The sequence below is a fragment of the Camelus bactrianus genome, chromosome 16, assembly GCF_048773025.1.
Source record: "Camelus bactrianus isolate YW-2024 breed Bactrian camel chromosome 16, ASM4877302v1, whole genome shotgun sequence".
Taxonomy (NCBI): Eukaryota; Metazoa; Chordata; class Mammalia; order Artiodactyla; family Camelidae; genus Camelus; species Camelus bactrianus.
The window spans coordinates 8,447,655-8,467,757 of record NC_133554.1 but is presented as its reverse complement, the minus strand read 5'-3'; the positions used below and the strand labels follow the sequence as shown (position 1 = coordinate 8,467,757).

At 52.4% G+C, this 20,103-nt stretch overlaps 2 protein-coding genes across 15 annotated transcripts in view; both read right to left on the bottom strand.

Annotated features, from left to right (window-relative positions):
- Positions 1–2,185, bottom strand: part of MINK1 (misshapen like kinase 1) — a 44,332-nt gene extending 42,147 nt beyond the window's left edge. For 3 of the 13 annotated variants that reach the window (XM_074342391.1, XM_074342396.1, XM_074342394.1), the window contains exon 1: positions 1,821–2,158. In XM_074342391.1, the coding sequence (XP_074198492.1) occupies positions 1,821–1,877 (57 nt within the window). In that variant the 5' untranslated portion in view covers positions 1,878–2,158. Of the gene's footprint in view, positions 1–1,820 lie in introns of all 13 variants that reach the window. The other 10 variants (XM_074342392.1, XM_074342397.1, XM_074342395.1 and 7 more) reach the window with 6 other exon arrangements.
- Positions 2,186–5,707: 3,522 nt separating this feature from the next.
- PLD2 (phospholipase D2) lies at positions 5,708–18,198 on the bottom strand. 2 transcript variants are annotated; one of them, XM_074342398.1, is made up of 25 exons: positions 18,061–18,198; positions 17,413–17,522; positions 17,194–17,324; positions 16,950–17,092; positions 16,403–16,508; positions 16,241–16,306; positions 16,043–16,101; positions 15,811–15,903; positions 15,566–15,718; positions 14,950–15,099; positions 12,895–12,978; positions 12,679–12,757; positions 11,780–11,890; positions 11,432–11,602; positions 10,910–11,036; positions 10,626–10,744; positions 10,422–10,535; positions 10,194–10,298; positions 9,922–10,010; positions 9,703–9,816; positions 9,479–9,528; positions 9,067–9,201; positions 8,670–8,823; positions 7,953–8,067; positions 5,708–7,702 (listed from the first exon to the last, which is right to left on the bottom strand). In XM_074342398.1, the coding sequence occupies exons 2-25, from the start codon at positions 17,519–17,521 to the stop codon at positions 7,478–7,480; spliced, it is 2,802 nt and encodes a 933-aa protein (XP_074198499.1). In that variant the 5' UTR covers position 17,522; positions 18,061–18,198; the 3' UTR covers positions 5,708–7,477. The 2 variants fall into 2 exon arrangements, with proteins under 2 accessions (XP_074198499.1, XP_074198500.1); XM_074342399.1 differs by lacking the exon at positions 18,061–18,198 and adding an exon at positions 17,631–17,978.
- Between the last annotated feature and the right edge of the window lie 1,905 nt (positions 18,199–20,103).

Here is a 20,103-nt window from a genome sequence, read left to right as displayed (position 1 = left end):
TTGCTGGAAATCCCAGGTTGAGGATCCAGGCCAAATTATGAGAAGAGGCTAAAGGAAAAGAGAAGTCCAAGCAGAGTCCCACAAGGTTGAAACCAAAGGTCACAGTCTGGACCCACCCATTTTTTATTATATTTAAGTCACCGCAGCCAAGGGAGCCTGTAGCCGAGGTTAATCAACAACCAAGGTGGGAAGGGAAGGTGTGGTTCATCCTAAAGATGAGCACATTCGGGGGAGCCTGGATTTCCATCTTACACCTCAACTGGCTCAACCTGAGAATCGAAGTTTAACCTGCTCTTCAGAATCTCCCTCTAAAGCCTTCAGACCCTCTCCCCAGCAACACACACACACACACACACACACACACACACACTCACTCACTCACTCACTCAATCCTCAGCCTTCCTCCTCAGCAACTTATCACCTCATCTCCAGCAAGTCAGGTCTCCTAGCCCAGCACTGCACCAGACAGATTATGACCTGAATGGCAGGAAAAACTGTGTCACCTAGAGAAACCCAATTAACGACGTGACTCTGCTCTCTTCAATATGCCTCTCCCCTCCAGTCATATCCGGGGCACCTGTGTGGCTGACCGCCTTTCCCGGCTACTGGCCGTGTTCCCTGGCTAACTCAAAAGCCAGGAGACAATTTCAACAGGGGCCTCCTGAGCAGCTAACCCGGAGATGGGAGGTCCTGCTCTCCCCAACACCCTGGCCGGTTGAGAAAGCCCAAAGGACAAGGTCAAAAACACCCCCTGGGTGACAGGCTGGAGTGTTCACCTTGAAATCACTCAGTTGCCCCTTAAACCAGGGCCCCCTGCTGAAGAAAAACCCATAAATGCAGCTGAAAACTCTCAAATGAGGGCCTGCAAGAGCCCCAGGAGGGACAACAAACAGGTATTTCGAAGAAATTCCCGCTGCAGCTGTTTCCTCTTATTCCTTTTCTAATGAGCCCCTCCCTGGAGAGATCGCCACTGCCTCCCCCTCCCTCCAGCAAAGCCACAAATACCCAGGCTTTTCCCAACCTGATGGACCACATGCTGCATGTGTTTGTGTGTGTGCAGACATATAAACATCCTCTTCCCAGCCCGGGCCGAAGTTTCCGAAGACAAGAAATGCGTCCCCTCCTCCCCCAGTGCACTTGTCTTTCCTCCCAGCCCCACACGGCTGCAGAGTTGGTAATCTAAGATGCGGGGACCCTGAGACCGGAAATGCCTGGTTCTGGACTGCTGCACTTGAAACCCGAGCGAAGGCACGAGGAGAGCCGAGCGGGGGGATGAGGGCGACGGTAAGAGGTGTGCAGCGGAGACGGGAGGCTGAAGCGCCGACCGGGGAAGCGATGCAATTCGGGGCTGGGCGAGGAGAAGAAAGAGTGATGAGGGGGAGGCTGTCAAGCAGTGGCAAAGTCAGAATTCGGGAAGCCGAGGAAGAGGAGGGGGAGGAAGAAAATATAAGTAAGAGCCAAGGGGAAGAGGCCCCAGAGGCGGTAGGGGACCAGGGAGGGGCACCACAGTAAAGATTCAGCAGGTGAGGCGGAGACCTACGTCCACGAGAACCAGAGGGTGACCCTCAACACCTGGGAGGAAGGGAGTCCGGAACCTGAGTAAAGGTAGAGATGGAGGGAAGTGTGGGGGCGGGGCACCCCAGGGCGGGGACCGAACAGGCTCCCAGAATCTGCAGCGCGTGGAAGGCGGAGGGGATCGGAGGGAGGGCGGGGGTCGCCGAGGGGAGGGAGCCCGGAGAGCGCCGCGTGAGGCTTGCGGCCACCCTCTCCCCTGCGGCGGGGACCGGAACCAGGGCGAGGCTGGGGGGCGGCGCGCTCACCCGCAGGGCGGACAGGTCGATGTCGTCCAGGCTGCGGGCGGGGGCTGGGTCGCCCATGGCCTCCGCCGGGAAAGGGGCCCCGGGGCCGCTCACGCTCCGGCTCGGTTATTCCGCTGCCGCCGTCGCCGCTTCTCCCCCATCGGGGGATCCTGGGGGCGGACTCCACCGCGCCTCCCCCGGAGAACGGGGAGGGGGAGGGCCGGCAGGAGGACCGACCCACCGACTGACAGGAGCTATCGCCCAGGAGCCTGCAACCCGAGCCTCCCGACTCCGCTGCGCAGGCGCAGAGTGGCCGTGCACCGGGAGGCTGGAAGAGTGAACGTGACGCGAGCGCGCTGGGTTCCCCCTCCCCCTCGGCGCCGACACCTGCGCGCAGGCGCAGGAGAGAGAGCGAAAGGCGCAAGCGAGGACTGAGCGACCGCGCAAGCCTGGCATGAAAGAAGTGGGCGGCGGCCGAGGCGGCCGCGGAGCTCGCCCACCAGCTGGCGCGCGTGCGCACATGCGTTTCCTTCCCTTCCCCTTTTTTTGTCTTTTCTCTTTCCCATTTCCTTCTTAGCCCTCCTTTGACGCCTCTCCTTCTCTTTCCCTCTTTCGTGTGCCCAGCAGCCAATCAAGCCACCCACCTCTCTGTTTGCGGGGGAAGGGAGGAGGGACCCAACCCCCTCTATTACTAGGGGCGTTGTTATGGTAACTCCCCACGCGAGGGCTGAGTGGCCTCTAGATAGGATGGGCTGTCCACCCACCTAATTGCTATGGCAACAGTGGAGCCACTGAGGGAGGGGCCTCTTCGTGAGAACCACCTGGGAGCTGGGGAGTGGAGTGGGGCTAGCTGGCTCATGAATGCCCTTTACCCTCTTCCCTGGCAGGAGTCGGGAGTGTTGAGTAGGGGACCTCAGATCTCAGGGTAGGGAATCCTACTGCAGATCTTTGTCTCTGCACCTCTTGTTCTGCACAAAGGAGCTGTTTCAACAATTATTCATTGAGCACTGGAGCTGTGCGTGGGGGAAGGGGTGGGAAAGAGGTGGAGGGGAGAAGGAGGAGGAATCTATGTCCAACCCCTGCGCATCTTGCTTCGGTCACCTTAGGTCTAGTCATATTGGCATAGCACTCTCAGCCATTAGCCTCACTGGAGGCTGGGTAATGCTATATAAAGAACAAGGAGTCATGTTCTGCCACTGACATGCTGTGTGACCTTGAGCAAGTTGCGTTGCTTCTCTGGGCCTTTTGTTCATTGTGAAGTCGAAGGAGAAAGCTGTTTGAGCTCCAAGATCATTTCCAGCAACAATACTATCTCTGAAAGACCCCACCACCAGCCTTAATGTAAACATCACTCAGGAGAGTTTGAATGAAAAGTCCTTGGAGAAGGGCAAACACCCTCCTTTCTGGATCCTTCTCCTTCGCACATTTGGATGCACATCCAGTCTTGCTCCCCTTCCCCCTCCCCACCCATTTAGCTTGCTGTTGTCCTATTCCGAGCCACAATCCTTACTTACCTCCTATACTCTTATCCCCTTACATCAATTCTCCACACTCAGAGTGATTTTTCTAAAACTCAAACCTGATGCCACTCTACTGTTTAAGATCTTTCACTGGCTCCCCCCCACCCCATGTCTTCTGAGTAGAGTCTAAAGTGTGGCAACCAAGATCTTTCCAGTTTCTGCCTGCTTCTCGTGACCTGTTTTCTCAACACTCCACCATTCAACCTCACTTGTTCTAGCCATATGGAAATCCTCTACTCACAGTTCCCAGAACTCAGCGGACCCTCCTCCAGCCTTTGCACTTGCTGTTCCTTTTCCCTGGAATTCTCTGACCCTGCCCATTCTCACTGCCGTTTGCTTTGTCTTTCATAGCTTAATTGCCTCCTCCATGAAGCCTTCCTTGACCCACTGAGACTAAGTTTGGCTTTTCTGTTGTAGATACCTGGCTTAAACCCATGGTAACATTTAAGAATTTGAATTGTAAATGTCTGATTCTCCTTAAAAGCAGGAATTATGTCAGTCTTATTCAGCACAGGGTCTGGCACTGACTCGAGGTTCAGTAACATGTAATTGAATGAAGGCCTCTGTGTCTGGGTAGGCATTGTGAAATACAGTAATTCAAGGACTAGACCATGGCAGGGAGGGGACAGCAACCAGTGGTAGAGCACATGCTTAGCATGCACGAGGTCCTGGCTTCAATCCCCAGTACCTCCTCTAAAAATAAATAAACCTAATTACCTCCCCCCACTGGAAAACTAAGTAAATAAATAAACCTATTTTTTTTTTTTTAAAAAAGGACCATGGGATAGTAGAGGAAAACATAGAATTTGAAGTTTGTGCTTTAAGTCATTAAGCTCTCCGAGGCTCAATCCTATCATCTGTAAAACAGAGATAGTAACAGGGAGGTTAGGATAAAATAAAGCACTTGGTTCATAGTAGGTCCTCAGTAAATGCCCGACTCATGGGCAATGTTTAATAAAGAGATACTGAATCAGTGAATGAGCAAGTTAACATCACAGGGATAGGGTAAGGGGCCCCCCCAAACCTCAAGACACAATGTGATCTGGGGAGGGTGGAGGGAGACAATGTGAAGGAAGAGCTGGGCTGGTCTAACAAGATAACTCACAGGTCTAGGAATGTGAAGGAGAGGCTGGGCTGGACTAACAAGATAACTCACAAATCTAAGTATTGGAATACTGATTGATCTGAGTTCTGCTGGACTAACTTGTAAATCTAGGTTAATTAGTGTTGGTTTGCTGTTCATGTTTTTTTGCTAGCCAGCTGGGTTTTCAAAGATACATATCTGGCTTTGGAATGTTGGTTTGCTGCCTCCCCACCTCCACTTTTGTGATGATAATGCTGCTAAAGCTGTTCCATGCCTATTGGCCAAATACCCCAAGCTTGTACTTTACCCTATAAAACCTCATATGCACGTCTTGGAGGTGAGGTGCTCAGAGCTTCGGAGCAGAAGCCCCTCTGAGCCCTCCAGCGTAATACATCTGAGTACTCCAACCCTCCGAGTGGTGCGTGTTTCTTGACTGGCCTGTCGTTTCTGTAAAATGAGCAAGTTAATATCACAGGGATAGGGTAAAAGGCCCTCCCAAACCTCAAGACACAATGTGATCTGGGGAGTGGGAAGGGTGGGGAGACAAGATCGGCCTGTGCTGACAATTCCTGAAGTTGGAGTATTGACGTGTGGGTATGTGAGGATTCACCATTCTAGCCTCTACTTTTAGATATATGAAATTGTCATAATAACTTAAAAAGAGACAACGTGGTGGAGGAAGCCCTGAATCAGGCAGCAAGAAAAGTTAAAATGTTAGAAATAAGACAAATCTTGGGTCCCTGGGGGATAGGCATTTTGCAGACTCAGTCACCCTTAGGGCGTCCCATCCACCCTGGGAGGCTGGATTCATTCTCTTCATCCTGGGTCTAGGGCCAACCTTTCTGATTGCAAGTCCACTGCTTTTTTCCCTGCACTATGGGGGCCTCCATTCAAGAATCTCCAGGACTAGGGGAGGCAGGGTAGAGCTCGTGGTAGAGCGCATGCTTAACAGCCACGAGGTCCTGTGTTCAATCCCCAATACCTCCATTAAAAAAAAAATAAGGCTAATTACCCCACACCCATCCCACCCCCCGGCAAAATTTCCAGGACAAACTAAGGGGGAGCAGAGAGACAGGCAGTGTGAAGCAGAAGCCCACCTACCCCTGGCCCAGCCCTGGGACAGCTGCTGCCTCCACCCCACTCACAGTTAATGAGATAATGTCCCCGAGGGAAAGAGGCACTTAGCGCTGACAATGAGGCTAATTAGCAGAATGCCAATTAGTACCTGGGGACTGCTATATATGGGAGGGGGGATTTCTTGTGTGGAAGTGGCTTCTTCAGGGGAATGGAGTGCTGGACTCAAAGGAGAGGGTGGGAGCGAGGCCACAGCATCCCCTCTTTCCATGTCATTGTCCACAAGGACCTCCTCTTCCATGAAGGCCTCCTAAACTCCTCACTTTATTCCCTTCTGTCTCTTCCTGCTCCTGTGGTCAATTCTGAGACCAAGGAATGAAGGGCAAGAGCCAAGATCATGCTAAACTTTTTTTGAATTGCAAAATATTTCAGATACACAGAGATATGAGGAAAAAAAAATACATATATCAAGTTCACATACCAACCACTCAGCTTAAGAAATAAGTCACAAATTTACTCAAAGAGTTCTCTCTGTATACCTGTTGTCTTATTCCTTTCTCTCCACCCACCCTGGGAGGTAACCCTATTCCATCCAGTGCTACGCCATCTCATAAACAGTACCATCTGTTTTCTCTTTCGTCTGGACCAGCATCATAGAAGTTTGTGCGATGACAGAAATGGTCTATACCTGCCCTCTCCGATATGTCAGCCACTAGCCCCAAGTGGCTTCTGAGCACTTAAAACATGGCCAGTGTGAGTGAGGAACTAAATATTTACCTATTCCTAATGGTCATTAACTTAAATATCAATAGTCTAATGTGGCTGGTGGCTACTGTGTTGGACAGTGTCCCATGGCGGTGGGGACTTTGTTGTACTCACTTCTGTGAGGGTAGAATGGTGTCTGACAGCGAGCAAGGGCTCAAAAACATTAAAGTCAACAGCTGAATCTTTACAGCAAGACCATTATGGAAGTAGTATTCCATTTCCCAGTTGGGACCACCGAGGCCCAGAGAAGTGGTGTAACTTGAAAAGGTTACCAAAGTAATGAGTGACAAATCCAGGATTTGGGCCCAGTTCTTCCTGACCTCAAGCCCACTTCCTTACCCACTCCCCATGGGGCTTCCCTGAGCCTCTCCCTGTGCTGTCACTTGAAGAACAAGAGGCAGCCCCTCCCTCACCTGCAGCTGTGCAGTCAGCGCCACTGTCCCCCAGGTGTCCTAGTGCGGTCCCGCCCTTCCTTCTACCCAGACAGCAGTGTGCAAAGACCTTCTCCCAGCACCGGGTCACAGAGCTTTGGAAACTACAGACAAGTTGAGCAGAGATGAAGCAGCGGAAGAAAGGAGTGGGCTGGAGAGAAGGTGAAGGGGCTCAGTGCTGCTATGTGCAGGCCTTGGGGGTGGCGGAGACAAGCATTCAGTTCAGCCAAGGAAGAGGCAAGGACCTTTTCTAGGCTTTTATTTATGAAATGCTTATGAACTGATACAAAGTTAGTGTCTGTCAGCAGCTGGTGGAGGGGGTTAGTGTGCGTCCCTCCCACCCCTCCCCACCTCGGGGGCTGAAGCCAGGAGTGCCTCCATCCTTCTCTCCATTTTGCCAATAATGAGCTGGGAGAGGCTGTGGGGCAGGGAGGGGCTTCAAGGCATGAGAACGAAGGTGGGGACAGGAAGGCCCAGGGCAGAGTCTGGTCTCCATGAAGTAGGAGGCTGGCCCCAGGCGTCCTGGCAGGAGTTTTGCTTCTCCTTTGTAGCAGTGGTTTGAAATGGGCAGTGGGGAGGATGAACTTCTCTAGGACCCTCTTCTGTCTCCCCAGCCCGGGGTTGGGAGTGTCTTGTTTGGTAGCTTCTCAAGAAAGGGTCCTCTGTGACTTCTCTAGTCCCCTTCAGGGGTTCTTGCCTCCGGCAGGTCTCAAAGACACTGCCCTCAGTCCTCAGGGTTAGGGGGCAGGCAGCCAGACTCGGTGGAGCCCAGCACTGGTGACCTCTTCCAGGCCGAAGCCGGAGCTATGTCCACACTTCTAGGGGCATCACGCCCTCCTTGCTACCCAGGGGAGGCAGCAAAGACTCATCCTCCAGGAACTTGAGGGGGAAGTGGACTAGATGGCCCTGGACCTGGGTGAGTTCAGACTGGGCCAAGGGAGGGCTGACCGTGGCTAGGGGCTCCACGGCCACATACTCCCGGAGTGCCCTCAGGGAGCGTATGGCGTTGGATGGCAGGCAACGGAAGATCTGTGGGCAGAGGGCATGGAGGCCAATAAGAATTGGGAGAATCTGCCGAGAGTCCAAGTCCAACTGGACGGGACGCCCCCACTCCCCATACCACATCCCCCTACACTGACCCTGAGCCACTGTATCCCATGATGGGCCCTCAGATCCTCATCCCCCTTCTGAGAATGGCTGTGTGGGGCGGCTCCTCTCCATCCCACCCTGGACAGGATAATCCATGAACTGCCCCCTGGCCAGCCCCCTCCGCGCCCACCTGCTCATAGATATTGGCATTGCTCTCAGCTGTGTCTTGCCACAACTGGAAGAAATCATCACAGATCGGGTCTTGGAGATCTAGGTTCGGCCGGGCATCTGCCCCAAGAATCACGCTGTGGGAGAAAGGGGTCCCGGCAGGGCCAGGTTAAGATCCTTTGAGAACCTGAATACCAGAAAAGTTATGTTGTGCCTACACAGGTAATTCAAAATAGATGCAGTGTTAAGTAGTAAAGTCAGTGTAAACGAGCCCAACAGAGCTTTCATTTGCCTCTACTTTGGTGACTGTTAACGCTTTAAAAATAAATACCTGTAACTACTATATATAAATAAACAGCAAGGTCCTACTGTATAGCATAGGGAACTATATTCAATACCTTGTAACAGTCTATAATGAAAAAGAATATGAAAAGGACTTCATATATGTATAACTGAATCCCTATGCTGTACACCAGAAATTAACACAACATTGTAAACCAACTACACTTTAATTAAAAAAAAAAGAAAACAATAAAACATATACATATTCCAAATTATTTTTGAACTATTGGTTTCTCATTTTTTTGGTACCCCTACTTTGCCAGTACCCTAAACTGGATTAGGCTGCCTCTTGGGAAATTCAGTATTACCTCTAAGTGATTCACACCTGCTCAAAAGGCAGATAGTCCCCTCTTTCCACCTCTCCCTCCCACCCTGTAGCACCCAACCCCGGCTCTACCTGAAGCAGTGCTTCCTCAAACTCAAGGCAAACCTGCCCGCTTGATACTCCACACCGCCCATGAGGGATGGCTCCGTCTCCGTGTCCTCGATCAGCACGGCCAGCTCACTGTCCCGCTTCCCCAGCAGGCTTCGATCATTAATGTTGGCAGAGCCTGGGGTGGATGAGGGACACACTGTGTTCTCCTCAGCCCAGGGGGACTCCCCACCCCATCCCCTCTACCCGAGCACCAGCCTGTGGGCAACATGCCTTCTTTGGCCTCCATCCCCAATTGGGCCTCATCTGCAGCCTCCATCACCTCCCCCATCCCGTGGACCCTGGCTAGGCCCTGCTTCACCTCTCCACCACCCTTCTCTTTCTTCAGGGGGCCCAGCTTCCCACTGGGATCAGCACTGACCAATGATGACTGTCCGGTCATCTGCAATGAGCATCTTGCTGTGGATATAGATGAGCTCTGAGACCGGGTGCCCGCCCAGCTCTCCATGTGTGCGAAGCCCACAGATGGACATATAGTTCCGCCACGCTGTCCCCACTGTGAGTAAGAGATCAGGCGAAGAAAGGGTGGGGTGAGAGATGCCCTACAAGTGCAGAGGAAGTCGTGTCCCATCTACCTCCTCACTTCAGAAGCCCTATGGAGCCTGGTCTATATACCTCTCCAGGCAGTGAAAGATGACCTGTGGGCTCGGGTAGTTGTTCTCAGGAGCATGCAGGAATGACAGCCTCTTTCCCTCCACCCCTGGAGCTCCAGCTCCCTCAAGCTCCCCCTCCCCAGGGGTCCAGGGCTGGAACCCCCAGCCCCCAGCACTCACTGGCTGCTTTGAGGCGATGCAGGATTGAATATTCCCCACGACAGAGGGTCCTGAGGGAAAAGAATGGGTGAGGGAGGTGGAGAATGGGGGAGGGGATGGGGGATGTCAGGAGAGAGCTGGACCTCAAAAGTCCAGCAGGAAGGGGTCAGGGCAGAGTCAGGATTGGGGCACAGGTGGGACTGGGCCATGCAGGGGCACAGTCTGGCCAGAGGCGGGGGTGTCACCTGTAAGTGAAGTGCAGAATGGCCTGGATGGCATTCCCACCACCTGTGGAGATGTCACCCTCAAATCCAGGGAGCAAGGGCAAAAGCACGTAGACTCGGAAGCACTGCCCCTGTCTGGGGAGGGGTGGAGTCAGAGGTCTGACCTGTCCCCCAAGCCCCACCCCTCTTTTTGGGCTTAAACTATGCCCACAACCCCCTGCTCTGGCTGGTCCATCTTACTTGTGGGCTTTCAGGATTCTGTCCACAATCTCATCGCCCACCTTGTTCAGAACTGTCCGCCCATCTGAGCAGCTAATGAAGAACTGATTCTGGGGCAGGGACCAAAGACAGACATCAGCAGTCTGGCCCCAGCCCCTGCCCTCAGCTCTCTGCAGCCATACCTACCCCCCCACCCCCACCCAGGCTCCAGCCCTGGCTCCAGACTTCCGCATTTCTCCAGGCCCAGCTACACCAGCCCACGACGCTCCGTTCCCACCCTCACCCAGTCAGACCTCAATGTAGAGGAAGTGCTGGCTCTCTCTGATGGTGTGCAGGTAGGCATTGAGGATGGAGTTCTCTGAAGTCCCCGCAGACCAGCGGTCCACTGACCGTAAGACCTGGGGGAACAGTGAATATGAAATGGTTCCTGACCTCAGAAGAGGAGGGGTCTGGGGGGCTCTCAGGGAGAATGGACTGGGGCATTGGGCTGAAGGCAGGGCAGGCTGAAGTCAGAGCCTCACCTGCACGGTGGCGCACTGCCCTCCTGGGAGCACAAAGGGGAGCTGGTTTGCAGTGCTGTTGGACTTGGGCAGCAGGTAGGGGTACAAGGGTATCTTGTACTTGGCCTTGGTAGTCTGAGGCAGGGGATGGAAGAGTAAGTGGGAGGTGGCACGCTGCCCCTGGCTCCCTCCCAGCCTCTAAGAGGGAGCGAAGGGAGCAAGCACCTTGGTGAAGTTCCAGCGCTGGATGAAATGCCGGGCAAGGTCCCGGGCGGGCAGGCCGTGGATGACCACGCCGATGTCCCGCCATGGCATCCGGGGTGTGGTCTCCCTATCAATGAAATCTGGGGGTCCCGGAAGAGTCAGGGATGGTCTCTTGGGGACACTCGGGAAAGGAAGGAGGAGGAGCTGAGCAGAGGGGAGGCTGTATTCCCCTTGACCCAGCTCATCCTGTCCTCAGTCCCAGCCCTGACTTCTTCCCCTGTTCCCAGGTCTCCGGAACCCCTTACCCTCAAAAGGCCGATCCAGATGCACCCAGTCCTTAGTGATGAGATTGCTGTAGTCCTTGCCCAGCCAGAAGAGCTGGTTGTGAGAGAGGTCTGGGGTGTCCAAGGAGTCTGAGCACAGGGTGGGAGGCTGTAGGGGGAACACACCCAAGCCAGGGGCAAGGAGAAGTCATGGGGGGCATACAGAGCTGGGCCCAAGAGAAGAGAGGAGCACTGGAAGACTGGGAGACACAGAGACACAGAAAGTAAGAAGGAAGTAGACAGAGTCTGATTCCCTGGCTGCCCCTTCAGCTGCATGTGGAATCCCTAGAGGGATGGGGGTGGGGGTGGGAGGAGGAGTGGACATGGGGAGGGGACTGGGTCATTGTATCTTCAAAGCAGGTTCTTGAGGTCCCAGAGAGGCCGAGGAACTGCTGAGTGTGGGCAGCACTTGGAATGACTTGAGGGTACAGACTGGAGCCAGGAAGGGGCGTGGCTTTAGGTTAGCTGAGTTTGGGGGCACTCAGGAAGGCCTTGGTAGATTACCTGGGGGGTAGCTGACTCAGAGGAGTTCCCAAGGTCAGTCAGTCGGTAGTGCAGGTCATCCCAGCGGCCATAGGCGAGGTCCAGCCCCCCAAGGAAGGCCACTACTTGGTCTACCACCAGGAGCTTCTCATGATGGGCCCACAGTGTCACCTGATCTGGGTGGCGCATCACCTGGAGCAGGTAGGGGGTAGTTCATGAGGGTGGGCTTAGGTGGGAGAAGACAGAGGGTATTGGGAGGGGGAATGGAAAGACAGAAGGAGGCGACGTCAAGGCAAGGGAGGGTTGAGGGGATGGGGACGTGTGGTGAGGAGGGCGGTAGGGGAGGGGTCTCTAGGGGCTAAGAGTCACCTTTATGTTGGGGTGCAGCAGCATCAGAGCCCTCTTGCTGTAGCCACTGTTGATGCCCAAGGCCAACTCCACTTCCTTAAACAGCAGGATGGACACCCGGACACCCTCCTCCTGGTGGTCAGTGGAGAATCAGATTGTAATGCCTCTCTCAGAATGACCCCTTTCCACCCTCCCAAACCCTTCCCTCTGCTCAGTGTCCTTGTATGTTCCTCCACCCTGCCTGGAGCTCCACAGTGCTCTTCCACTTACACCCTACTTTGATGCTCACACCAAACTTAGACCGGATATCATCTATCTGCTCATCCACTCATCCATCCACACATCCACCCACCTACCTAGCATTATCTCTCCATCCATCTTCCCAACAACTTACTCATCTCCTTATCTACCATCTGTCATTCATCCCTCTACCCACCCACTCTCCTACTGATTCACCTTCCCAACCTCACAACCTTCCATCTATCTCCCTTTCCATCATCTATCCAACCGCTCACCCACCATCATCCACGTATCTTTTCTCCCATCCATCATCATCTATGGATGTCCCCAACACAGTAGACACTGCCTTGTATTGAAACTAGTAATAAGGAATTAGCGCAATGAGAAAGCTAGCGGTGTAACACAGTAGAGGGAAGTCAGGTAACACAGTAGAGGGAAGGTAACACAGTAGAGGGAAGTCTATACCAGGTAAAGGGGGGGCAAGAACTAGGAAGTGTCAATTTTCCTTATGGAAAAGGAAGAGGTAACGTTTGTCAGATACAGAGCCAGGATGGGCACATTTCCTCCTCCTCCTCAAGTTTCAGATTCTCTACCTCCCCCATGCTGCAGTCCTTCCTGACCAATCTCCACCCACGGGCACCCCCACCACACCTCCCCTCCAGCCTGACCACTCTCCTCACCGCCTTCCTCTTGAGCATAATGTCCAGTCTCCAGTCATCTGAATGGGCTGGACGCTTCAGGTAAACCTCAGGACTCAACCTGGGATTCAGGGCAGGGGATGAGGGGAAACTAAGCCCCAGACAACGGTCACGCCTCCCCTTCCACCCCTTCTTCTGACCCTTAAGCTATCTGTTGCCCTATCCTACCCCTTCCAGCTTGGGCTTTTCCCCACTTACCACCAATCTGTGATGAAAATCTCTTCCTGAGCTTGCAGGATGGCATCTGCCACAGCAGCAAAGTAACCTGCCCCATTCACAAACCTGGGGGGAGGCCAAGCCAAGGAGGTCAGAGGAGTCAGAAGCCAGAAAGCTCTGGAGAGTGAAGACCGGAGGATAGTCGTGGGTCAGAGATGACAGCAGGGGCAAAGATCAAGAGTGATCTGAGAGGTCAGACAGTATCAGATATATCAAAGTCAGATAAATTTGCCAGTATGAGCTAAATGAAATTAAAAATTAAAAAGACACAGTAAACTAAAGAAAATGACTAAGATTTGGAGGATTAATACGTCATATATAAAGAGTTCCAACAAATCAATGACAAAAAGACATACAAGCCAACCAAAGAAAGAATAAGTACTGACAGTTCACAGGGGATATGAAAATGGCCAATCATAGGAAAAGATGTTCAATTTTACCATAGAGCAAGGAAATTGATATTAAAATGAAATAACACTTAAAATTCACTAGATTAATAAGAATTAAAGTCACTGGTAACATTCAATATCAGCATATGGGGAAGTGAGTATTCTCATAGGATGTGGGAATATACATTGGTTATAGCCTTTTTAGAGGACAATTTGGCAGTTTCTATCAGAAACTGCACACACCCCTTACTACCATTAAATGCACTTAGTAATTCTATATCTAGGAAGACATACTATCAATGCTGAGGCAAAGATTGTTTATAAGAGTAAAAGTAGGGAAATAGCTTACATGCCTAATCTCTAACACATGTATTAAGAAAAAAATAAAACAATGAAGAGAGTGCATGACCTCATTTACGTTAAATCAAAAAGTAACAAACATGCATAAGCACATGAAAATACGCAGGAAACGATCTAGGAGGATAAATACCAAATTATTGCCAAGATTACTTCTGGGGATTAAAAATGGGAGGGGTGCAGGGAAGAAGTAAGGGCTGGGCGGGCGTTAAGACTTGTGCAATGAACTTTAATTTTTTACTTAATATGTTTTCATATTGTCTGACTCTGAATAACTAACAGTCCCATATGATGGTTAAAAGCAGGGTCTTGACCAAGACTGCCTGGATTTGAATCCTGGTTCCACTGGTTTACAAGGTGTGACCTTGGGCAACTTACTTCTCTTTATCTCAGTTTCCTCACCTGTAAAATGAAGGTAACAACTGTACCTGCCTCCGGGGGTGGTTGTGAGCATTAACAAACGTAAAACACTCAGAAGAGTTCCTGGCATGTACTAAGGGCTATTTAAGTATTAGGTAAGGAACTATTATTAGTTTTTATGTTAGAAAAGAAATCTCAACACCACCTCTAAGAAAAAAATTCTTTCCATGACTCCCCTCTGCCCCTGATAAAGGTTAACCTCCTCAGCTTAGCAGGAGCCCTGCTGACTTCCAGACTCTTCTTTGGCCACTGCTCCTCAAGCTGCAAAAATAGTCAGTCTCTGTGGTTCCCAAATACTCCGGACTATTTCTAGCTTCTCTGCATGGACTGCCCTTCTTCATTTTCTTTATCCTGTTAAGGTGAACCGCAGGGTTACTGCCTTCTGGAAGCCAGTCCTGACATACTACGCTGGAGCAAATGCCCTCCTCTGCGTGGTACCTTGTATCTACCTCCAGCATGGCAAATGCCCATTGTTTCATGTCACTCCCTACTGTGTCTTATCTCTGCCACTGGACCTGGCACATAGTAGGTGCTTAGAAAATGTTTACTAAATGGGCAAGAAAATCAGAGAGATTTGAGATCATTGAGAACAAGAGGGTCAGTGTGGTAAAAGGGAGTTAAAAAGGCCACAGGAGGTCAGAAAAGTTGAGGGTCTGAGATGACCAAATTTAGGGGTCAGAAAAATCAGGGGCGGAATCAAAGAGAGCAGCAAGATTAAAGAGGTCAGGAGGTCAGGGAGATTTGTGAAGTCAAAGAGGTAGGTTATTGAGGTCAGAAGAGGTCAGAGAGATAAAGAGGAGCAAGGACTCAGAGAACACCAAGGGGGTCAGAAAGGCCCCTGACGATTTCAGAAAGGACTTCAGTGTCTCACCACCGGGCCAAGGTCCCAGGCCGGGGCGGGGCGTAGCTGTCATGCCGGTGCAGCTGTATGAAGTCCTTGCCGGGGCCCTGGGCCAGCTCGGTGATCTCCTGAGCCCACCACCGCGCCTGCCGGTAGCTGCTACACTTGAGAATCAGGGACCTGGACAGGAACAGTGGGATGGACCACAATCCTCACCCTCCAGACCTCTGGCCTGGCCCAGAAACCTCCCTCCTTTAGCCATCACCTCTTTCCCACCTCCTCCCTGAGTCCCCACTTGAGACGACTCCATGGGACAGGGCAGAGATCTGCCTTGTTCACAGCTGTGCTGGCATTATGCCAGGAACTCAGGTTTGTTGAATAAATAAATGAACAAACAGAGTGCCTTTTCTTTTACACCAAGTGTCCCTCCCCCAAGCTTACACTCAACCCCTTCTCTCTGGACCCAGCCTCGAAGAGCAGTCCCAAGCATCTGGCTAGAAAAGTTCTCTGGTTCCAAATCACAGCCAGCTCCGGGGGGTGGGAGAACCTTCCTTTCCTCCATGGTGTCTTCCACTCAGCTCCCCTTAGGGCCCTGGGCTGGCTCTCCTTCACTCACCAGGTGTCAGTGCACGCAGGGAGGCCTTACCTGTGGGAGGTGTCGATCCGGACCCCGTACCGTGCCTCTGTGCTCCTTTTCCCCACCTGCACCTCGAAGCCAGGGTCAAAGAGCTGAACAAATGAGATGGCGCCGGTCTCCAGGCACATGTACATCAGGAAGGAGTCCTTCACCACCAGCCACCTGGAGCGGAAGGGCTCCGACCATTCCTCCAGGCCCTGGGGCTCTCCTTCCCCACCCCAACCCGTGACCCAGCTGCTCCGCTCAGGCCTCACCTCTTGGACCAGCGATAACAAACTTGGTCTCGGCCACAGCAGGTGAGGCCAGGAACGCGGTGGCCACCTGAGCGCTTCCGGATCACCCCCTCCCTGTGGGGAAACCCAGGAAGAGATGCTGGATGAGGGACCCAGACCCCAGCCCACCCTGCACTGTTTTCCCTATGCATTCGCAGGCAGGGAGAGAACCAGATGTTGGCAGATGGCTGAGTGAGGGGGACCAGACACTCACAGCCCTTTGCATCCAAGGTCTGGGATAAAGGATAGTTGACTGACTTCCAGGAACTCCGTCTGCAGAGGAAGAAAAAGGCTCAGAGGAGAGACTAGTTTTCAGCCTCTCAAATCCTACAGACCCTGGTCCTCTGCCCCTTGGTAGTCTGATTACCCTGCTCATCTCAAAAGCCCCAGGCATCCAGCCCCCAGATCTTACCATGGCGTGGTAGTTGCGGTAGAAAGACATGGTCAGGAGACGGTTGAGGTAATTTTCCAGATATTTCTGAAGTAGGGGTGAAGTAGACAGAAGAGAGACAGATGGGACCAAAACCATTAGCACCCCAAATGCCTTCCCAGGGGACCTGGTGTCTGATCCCACCTGTTTGCTGGATGCATGTCTGGCGGAGCCCTCAGGACCTGCTCGGGGTAGAGAGGGCATCTCCCTGTTGGCTGCCTCTTGGGCTGGAGCGTAGGCAACGGCAAAACTGTGGAAGGGATGGGGGAGGGGGGGAGGGTCAGTAAGAGCAGGGAGGCTGGGTGCCTGGGTTCCTGAAGCCCTGGAGATGGGGTCTTGGAGAAGGGGACAGGGCCTAGAGGCTGGCAAAAGGAATGCCCTCTACCCTGAGAATGGAGACAGAAAAAGGTGGGAGGCTGCCAAGGGTATTTTGGGCATCCAGCCCGGCTGAGATATTGGCCCAGAACCATGGACAGGGAGAATGGAATAGGGAAGGTTTCCTGGTAACCGGGGTCAGAGGAGGGGGCCCAGTGGCCAGAGTTGGAGGAGGAAAGTGGCTGGGGGAGGAAAAGTTGTGGCCTGGGGATGAGGCAGGCAGAAAGCAGTGATGGAGTCTAGGGGAGTGACAGCCCATGAGGCCACATGGTGAGGGGCACCTGCCCTTCCCAGGAGACAGACTGGCCCCCCTCACCGAGCCAGAGGGAGCAGACTCATCAAGACTTTGTGTCTCAGGAGGTCTCGATGCAGCTCCTGGAAATGACGGAACTTCTTCTTGGTTGTCCAGGTAAAGTCGCCGTGAGTCAAGCGGACAGAATACAGAGTGCACGTGCCCACCTGGGGGAGTGAGGAACACAATGGATGTTCCCTGGTTGGGTGGCCCCACTCACTCTGGCCAGCCCTCCCCTCACCCTCCTCCCTGATGCCAGCCCAGCCACCTTGGATCCACTGGTGTATCTTTCAGTGCCCACCACCTGGGCTATGACGGGGACCCCAGGGGCAAACACCAAGGGGTGCATTTTCAGGGGCTGAAGGTTGTAGATGGCCAGAAAGGGGTGCATCCGGTCAGCTGGAAGGAAAGACAGTGTTAAGAGTGTGGACCAAAGGAGGTATCAGCCCCTCCTCCTCCTCTCCCTGAGCTGCGCCCTCTGGTGTACCTGGGTCCTCTCCCTCCTTTAGAGTGTCCACCTCATCGGGCTCCATATGTAACTGGCTGGAGTCCAGATCACCCCCAGTGGGGAAAAGGCTCTCAGGGGTTGCCGCCATCCTAGGAATAAGGGGTGGCCTCAGTAAGGTGATGTGATTTTTAGAACCCTGCCCCTTAGATCCCACCCCTACGGTCCTCCATCTCCCACAGGTACCGGGGGCCACCTACTTGGCTCCCGCTGACTCTCAGTCTCTCGCTGATTATGGCCCACCGGTCTGCAACGCCCTGCCAGCCCGCCTCTAATCTCCATCCCCTATCTCGGTCCTTCATCCAGAATCCCTGAGCCCCGTAACCAAGGTAGAGAGGAACACCCAGCCAGGCCCAGATGGCCCCGAAGTGGGGCAGAGTAGAAGCCAGGGGAGGGGCCCCGGGGAGTTGCAAGGGACCCGGAGCCGCCGGGACTCCAGCCAGACCAGACCAGCTGGGAGAAGGGGTCCAGGCGGGAATGAGGAAGTTATGCGTTCCCCGCCCGGGAGGGAAATCCCGAAATCTGAGCAGCCGGCTGAGTCAGGAGGCCCCGCAGCCCGGGCCCATTCCCGTGCCCTCCCGATTTCCTGGGCCCGGGACCTCTGTGGAGCCCCGTCCCCGGTCCCCTCACCCGGGCAGCCCGAGCAGACGGCAGCGCGGGTTCGCTAGCAGAGGGAGCGGAGCAGGGCGGGAGCGGGAGCCCACACCCTAGCGGGCCAGGGCGGGGCGGGCGCTGAGGGCCTGCCCTCGGGGGCGGGACGGCCCCCGGCCTCACCTCCGCGGGATTCTCGTGCGTACTGTCCCGCCCCCGCCGCCCTCTGCCCGCCCCGCCGTTCTGCGCGCCGCCGGGGCGCGGGGGCAGCCCGCCCTCTGCCCCGCGGGGCCGCGCCTCCCGCTCCGAGCATCTACGCGGCGCTGTCTGCCGGGCTGTCCGTCAGTCCCGCGCCGTCGGTCTGCGCGTGCCCGCCCGCCGCCCGACAGGCGCTCAGCGCTCGCATCCTCCTCCCCTCGGGTGTGGGTACCTCGGATCCTCTCCTGCCACCTGCCCTGCCTGGGTCCCTGGCGGAACGCGCCTTGGCGGCGGGGACCTGCGGGTGCTCGCTTCCCGGGCTGGCTGTGACCACATTGGGCCCGGCCTAGCCAGCGTTTGCAGATGGAAGGAATGATAAAAGGCCCTAGGGCTAGTGGCCACAAATTCATGAACTTGCATTCTTTTATTCATTCGCTATATATTGTGCACTTGCTCCAGCGCCAGACACTCAGCATGCAGTAGTGAAAGCTCACGGGACCTGCTCTTCTAAAACTTACGATCTCGGGAGAAACAGGAAAATTTTCAGATTCTAAAAGACAAAATACTTACTTTTTTTTTTAAAAGCAGATTTCTTTCTCTCTTCTAGATGGAAGAGTGAGTTGATGGACATTTCTTGATGGACATTTGGTTTGTTTCTAGTTTTTCTCTCTTGTGAATAGAGCTCCTATAAACATTCCTGGTTAAGTCTTTGGGTAGAAATATGTTTGCATTTTTCTTGGGTAAATAGCTAGGATTGTAACTGGGTCATAGGATTGTATTTTAACTTTTTAAGAAACTGCCAGAATGATTTGGTCTCTAATTGTACATATTTAAAATATAGAGACAGGGTAAAGAAATGGACAAGTAAAGGATATTTGTAAATGGTCATTAAAAAGCAGTTTTCTAATAAATGAAATATTTTAAAATGTTGGAGGAAAAAAGGAATTGCCAAACCATTTCCCAAAATGTTTCACATTTCCAAAATCTATGCATAGTAATTCCAGTTGTTCTGCAGCATGACCAGTATTTGATATTGTCGACTTTTTTAGTATTAGCCATACTAATAAGTATAAAATAGTGTATCATTGTAGTCTTATTTGCATTTCTCTGGTGATTAATGATGTTGACCATGTCTCATGTGCTTATTGACAATTTTATATCTTCTTTTAAGTGTTTAATTCTTTCACTGATTTTTTTTGAAAACCATGTTATTTGTCTTATTGAATTGCAAGAGTTCTTTATATATTTTGGAAACAAATACTTTATCAGATATAAGTATTGCAAATATTTTCTCTCAGAATGTGGCTTGTCTTTTTAAAATAATGGTGCCTTTTGAAGAGCAGAAGTTTTTGATTTTGAACTTGTGGTATATAGACTATTACTCAGCAATAAAAATGAAGAAAGTGTAAAATGGTGCAGCCATCTTGGAAAACAGTTCCTCAAAATGTTAAGCGTAGAGTTACCTACCATATGGTCCAGCAATTCCACTCCTAGGTATATACCCTAAAGAACTGGAAACGTATGTCTACACAAAAAATTGCACATGACTGTCCACAGTAGTATTCATATAGCCCAAAAGTAGAAACAAACCAAATGTCCATCTATAAATGAATGGACAAACACAGTGTGATATATCCCTACCATGGAATATTATTCAGCCATAAAAAGCAATGATGTACTGATGCAGGCTACAACACAGGTGAACCCTGAAATATTATGCTAAGTGAAAGAAGCCAGACATAAAGGACCACATATTATATAATCCCATTTATATGAAATGTCCAGAATAAATAAACCCATAGGGACTGTTGCTTGACCAGTAGCTGGGGAGAAGGCTAGGGGAGTGACAGGGTTTCTTTTGAGGGTGACGAAAGGGTTATAAAA

Coding starts and splice junctions, on each gene's coding strand:
- PLD2 (XM_074342398.1), bottom strand. CDS start 17,521: ATGGCGGCAACCCCTGAGAGCCTTTTCCCCACTGGGGGTGATCTGGAC. Junction 17,325..17,412: donor AAAGGAGGGAGAGGACCCAG/GTACACCAGAGG, acceptor CTTTCCTTCCAG/CTGACCGGATGCACCCCTTT. Junction 17,093..17,193: donor GATACACCAGTGGATCCAAG/GTGGCTGGGCTG, acceptor TCACTCCCCCAG/GTGGGCACGTGCACTCTGTA.